A 5,629-nucleotide genomic window follows, 5' to 3' on the forward strand; every position below is an offset into this window, starting at 1 on the left:
CAGTCCTGTACCTGCAAACCACAGGAAACAGCATTCTGAGCTCTTGTGGTTTGAAAAAGACACTTTTCCCCAGCAGTTCTTCACTGGAGCAACCAACCAACCAACATCAACAACCGCTTGTCCCGAGCAGGGTTGCAGAGAACCGGAGCCTATCCCGGAAACACAGGGCACAAGGCTGAACGGGTAGGGGAAACACCCCAGACAAGACATCTATCCATCGCAAGGCAGCCCAAGCAGAGCTCGAACCTCAGACCCACCACACATATATTAATATGCTGTTGTACCACTCTTTTCTCATGGTACTCACTTTCAGGACTGCAGTGCAGTAGGAGCACAATGAACTCTATGTAGTGTTATCAGCCCACACACCTTATTCACCACGGTGACTTATACTGCAAGATACACTACTTACACTGGGTCAGTCATCCATACATCAGTGAAACACACACACACTCTCTCTCTGTCACTCACACACTATGGGGGAACCTGAACAGCATGTCTCTGGACTGTGAGAAGAAACCAGAGCACCCAGAGGAAACCCACACAGACAGAGGGAGAACATGCAAACTCCACACAGACTGAGCAGGAATCAAACCCACATCCTCTCACACTACCTAGGCACTGGGAGACAGCAATGCTACTCGCTGTGCCACCATGCCGCCAATTCAAATAAACATTTGGTTTATCTGCTGAGTTATTCTCCCCAGTGTGGTCTGGGCTAATGTAGACACAAGTCATTAGGGTTAATGTTTGACCACATAGGTCTTGCTCACCTGTCAACAGGTGGGCTTGAGTAGGGGGGGGGGGGGGGGCTGTCAAGTCCCTTACATTCACTACAGTGAAACAGGCTGTATCTGGATTTGCAGTGTAAAACTGCTCGAACCTGAGCCAAAGAACTTGCCTGGACTGTAGCTATGACCCTACCCAATGCAATGGGTCATGTGCTTAACCAGGATCTCAAGAACACTGGAAACACTGTAGCGGTTTAGCTGTGAAAGGTGCTGTGATGGAGCACAGCAAATTACCAGGAATATTATAGTAAATACTATGGTAAAATGTGTAGGGGGTGCGGTGGCGCGGTGGGTTGGACCGCAGTCCTACTCTCTGGTGGGTCTGGGGTTCGAGTCCCGCTTGGGGTGCCTTGTGACGGACTGGCGTCCCGTCCTGGGTGTGTCCCCTCCCCCTCTGGCCTTACGCCCTGTGTTACCGGGTAGGCTCCGGTTCCCCGTGACCCCGTAAGGGACAAGCGGTTCTGAAAATGTGTGTGTGTGTGTGTGTACTATGGTAAAACACAGAATGATAATGGACTGTCAGGACACAGCACATCAGTACTGGATTAGTCTTAACACAATATTTTTACACTTCTATTAAAACATTACAATACAAATTAAATATTACATAATAATAAATAAATATTACATAATATATTATTGTGTTTCAGTTTGAAACACAGTATTATTATTATTATTATTATTATTATTACTATACAATGACAATAATAACAATAATTTAAATATATAATTAATAAGAAGAAGAAGAAGAAGAATGTGGTCATTAAGAGGTTTTCTGAAAATTTATCAATTTTAGAGACACGCAGCCAACAGGGTCTCAAACAATAAAAGAACAAAAGTACTTTTTCATGCAATTGGCTCAGTAAAACACTGTTTTTACCTGTTATGTGGATGGGGTCCTTTCACTTATAAAATGTGTATTTTGTGTTGTACAACAGCTTGATTGAGACACTTGGGGGCAGACATACACACTTGGTACCTCGGTGGTGTCACTCAGGTTGTTTTTTGTGTTTATTCACACCGTCACACTTCTTCCAAAGCAAAATCAACTGTATCCTTGATACCTTCTATCACACTGACAGCCTCAGTCAATCACAACGATTGATTAAGGCATATAAAACATTACAGCTGAAAGAGCCAATATATTATTATTATTGTTGTTGTTGATTCATTTATGTTTTTCCCCACGGCAACTTAATTGTTAACATACTTTTATTAATACACATCTGTAGAGCTGGGTAATTTTTGCTGTACCAGTGCAGGGATTTGAACCAGGGTTTTCTGAGTCTTTATTTACACAAACTATTAAGTTTATGTAAACCACACAGAAAGCGTTAATTGCATAAACAGCCTCACATGATCATGAAGAACAGAGTGTCACAGTCAGGTGAGGTGATGCGCGGTACCTGTGCGCTACCTGTATAAGAGTGTGGAAAATGGAAATATTTGAAAGTAACAGAAACGTGTCTCTCAGTGCCTGCTACTGCAGAGTTATTACCGCTGTAAGGAGTGCGCTGGTACCTGGGCGCCTTTACCTGTCTGGAACCTGTAACACTGGTGTCGCCTGTGTCTCCTGGGCTCCTTCCAAACCCCTCAGGAACCGGGGAAAAAAAAAAAAAACTCAGTGTGTGTGTGTGTCTAGGCTGTGGAAACACACAACACCTTCGCAGCGCACCTGTGCGCTCTCTGGCCAATCAGAGTGCAGCTCTGCGTGTGGGCGGGGCCGGAGCTGAAGGGGGCGGGGCCGGGGCCGGGCGCCCGCGTCTGCTATTTAAGCAAGAAAGCGGGATTCGGGTGCCACTCGACTTCAGACGCATCATGACGGATTCATATCTTCATCATCATCTTCCTTCATCCTCATCGTCTTGATCTTTTTTTAAACCCGCGGATCGGCGCCATGAGGGTCGCTGCGCTCCTCCTTTTACTCTCTTCTCAGGTACTTTACTACTTTTATTACTTTAAGTTTTATTTAACTTGCTGACCCTTTCGCCGCTCCCTGCAGTGCAGTTCTTTACCCATAATGATTAACACCGATGGGTAATTTTACCGGAGTTAGCCAGGATAAATACGTTGATCAGGGGCGCTGCAGCAGGTGGGACTCGAACCTGTCACCTTCGCAGCCAAAGGCAGCAGCGCCAACCGCTGCTCTCGCTCGCGATGATGGGCGCGATCAGTAATGGTGAAGATGATGATGAAACGGTCCATCAGGGTTCCAGTCTTGTCTTAACGCTGTTTTTACCGTGTTTTCCCGCGCAGGTCCCTCTCACTGTGGCCGATGACTACTGTGTGGACGAGTGGGTATCAGATCTATACATCTCTCTATTGATCTGTAACAACAGGTGTCTAGTTATTGGTCTGTAATAGGTGTCTCTTTCTCCCTAATTCCAGAAGTGTCAGCAGCTTCATGGCAAGGTTCTGGTACGTTTGGTAAGTTTCCATTAAATATATACTGTGCTACAGAACGCATTTATGAATATGTACATAATTTATGACAAACTGTTACAAGTAATTTTGCTGCTCTTTGAGTTTTGACTCAGATCTTTTACTCACTTTCTTGAAAAACACAAACTTGAAAGACACAAACTTCTGCTTTATGCCAAAAGTGAATTTGACTGGTGTGTGTGTCTTTCAAGTTAATAAGTCCAAATTTTCAGTTAAAATGTCCTTTTGTATAAATGGCTAAAACTATATGATTAACCAAAAAGATACATAATTAATAATGTCATTACTAGTTAATAATGTCTGATATTTATTGGGGGAGTGGTGGCGCAATGGGTTGGACCGCGTCCTGCTCTCCAGTGGGTCTGGGGTTCGAGTCCTGCTTGGGGTGCCTTGCGACGGACTGGTGTCCCGTCCTGGGTGTGTCCCCTCCCCCTCTGGCCTTATGCCCTGTGTTAAGGGGTAGGCTCCAGTTCCCCGCGACCCTGTATGGGACAAGTGGTTCAGAAAGTGTGTGGGTGGGTAAGCTTCTAAATGAGTATTATTATTATGCCTTAGGCCCTATTATGAGGCTGAAGCCTTTGCTCAGTGCGATTCGCAGAGTCAGATTTTTACAAAGTGCCCGCAAGATAACAGCGAGGTGATAACGACGCAGGAAGAACTATTGTGTATGAAATATTGTTGCTTTTGACACGAACCCAACCAGGACGTGGGGCGAAACAAAATACAAAGGCAGGAAGAGCGTAACGTTAAAATGAAACACTGGGACACGGCCAATTCATGTCACTTCTGGGAAACTGTATCTACATATTTCTGTGAGTCTTACATTAATAATTATTATTTACACTGATTTACCCACTTATACGCAGAATCATTTTTACTGTAGTAATTCAGGGAAAGTACCTTGACCAAGGTAGACTCAAACAAGAAATCTCCAAGTCCAAAGGCAGCTGCTCCAGCCACTATGCCCCCTGCTGGCCGCCTGTGCTATTTGAGAGATGACGCTGTTGCTGTCTCCTCCCAGGTTCCTCATCATCATCGTGGTCTTCGGGTTCATCATGGGGGTCAGCATCACCTGCCTGCAGCTCCACTGCTGTGCCTCCAAGTCCCCGGCGCCCGCGTACCCCGGGCAGCACTTCGAGGTGGCCGTCGTCGGCGTGGACAACGAGAGCACCGTCCACAGCATCAGCTCTGTCTCCTGTAAGTGCGGCGTGCGCTTCGGGCAGTAGGTGGCGCAGCGGTGACAGGATCCTTCTGTCAAAGTTCAAGTCTTACACTGCTACGCAGATAACAGTATTGTGTGTGTTCGCTTCCCCAGCCTCCTCGGAGCAAAACCCCAGCGGACCCCCGTCGCACGTCTTCGCTACCGCTCTGAGCTTCCTCCCGCCGCCCTACCAGCTGTATGCTCTGGAGAGCCCCCCGCAGTACGAGGACGCCGTTAAGATGCCTGTGGAGAAGGGCGCCGGCGAGTCCGGGTGCGGGGTGGGGACGGATCGCACGCCCAGCGCCGACACGGCGGACTTGGGGCACGAGATGGGCCCCCAAGGGAGCGCAGACAGCCCCACTTGGGAGGAGGACCCACCGGAGTACCAGCTGTACGACACCATAGTAGAGGAGGGCTTCACGGAAATAAGGCTGAACGAAGACGACCCCTCGCAGGGTCACCCGGTGGACTCCCACACCTCATGAGAACCCCTGAAAGTGGACTTGACCCCATTCTGCTTTTATTATTATTTCAGCTGCTCGATGGACTCTTACCCAAAGTGCATTGCGCTCCTTACAGTTCTAATCACTCAAATGTGGTTTGTTTTTTTTTTTTTTTTTTTTTTTTTTTTTCCCTCCCCCCTTTCCTTTTAAAGGAAGCAATGCAGGTTAGGCAGCTGAGCTGAGGCTACAGCAGCAGAAGCCCTCTAGGGCTTCGACCCCATAATCTTCCAGCCAGGTCTTCATCCGTTAAGTGGACCATGAACCCGAAACGGTCACGCTACCTGCAACATTTCTGGGGACTTGTGGTGGGCAAGAAGGGGGAATCTCGCTACAAGTGAGGCTAAAACAGGCGCACGTGCGCACACACACAGAGACAGACAGATCAGACACCTGGGTGCCCATCAGTAACCTTGAACTGCTGTTTTTTTTTTTTTTTTCACCATTAACTGGTTTGTCTGACTTTGTCCGCTGCGTCACAGTCAGGGCTGCGTAGAGCTCACATGGCAGCAGCTTGGATGAGACCAAAAAAAGTGCATTTCTGCTGGACCATTTGTGTGTATTTCGAAAAAAAAAAAAAAGTGAGTTAGAAGAGCTTTAACCACCTTCCCGCATTTTCTCATTCTCAGTTAGTGTGTACATGTGCCAGGAAGGGCTGTGCGCCTTGTCACCATGCATGTAGCACACACCCTAAC

The 5,629-nt window shown here is 47.3% G+C and overlaps 1 protein-coding gene across 1 annotated transcript; it reads left to right on the forward strand.

Annotated features, from left to right (window-relative positions):
* Positions 1 to 2,619: 2,619 nt before the first annotated feature.
* LOC108931072 (transmembrane protein 52-like) lies at positions 2,620 to 5,048 on the forward strand. Its single transcript, XM_018746660.2, has 5 exons — positions 2,620 to 2,727; positions 3,048 to 3,085; positions 3,180 to 3,218; positions 4,255 to 4,430; positions 4,549 to 5,048. The coding sequence occupies exons 1-5, from the start codon at positions 2,689 to 2,691 to the stop codon at positions 4,917 to 4,919; spliced, it is 663 nt and encodes a 220-aa protein (XP_018602176.2). The 5' UTR covers positions 2,620 to 2,688; the 3' UTR covers positions 4,920 to 5,048.
* The last annotated feature ends 581 nt before the right edge of the window (positions 5,049 to 5,629 follow it).

This window comes from Scleropages formosus, chromosome 2, assembly GCF_900964775.1.
Source record: "Scleropages formosus chromosome 2, fSclFor1.1, whole genome shotgun sequence".
Lineage (NCBI taxonomy): Eukaryota > Metazoa > Chordata > Actinopteri > Osteoglossiformes > Osteoglossidae > Scleropages > Scleropages formosus.

Coding starts and splice junctions, on each gene's coding strand:
- LOC108931072 (XM_018746660.2), top strand. CDS start 2,689: ATGAGGGTCGCTGCGCTCCTCCTTTTACTCTCTTCTCAG. Junction 3,219..4,254: donor GCAAGGTTCTGGTACGTTTG/GTAAGTTTCCAT, acceptor GTCTCCTCCCAG/GTTCCTCATCATCATCGTGG. Junction 4,431..4,548: donor CAGCATCAGCTCTGTCTCCT/GTAAGTGCGGCG, acceptor TCGCTTCCCCAG/CCTCCTCGGAGCAAAACCCC.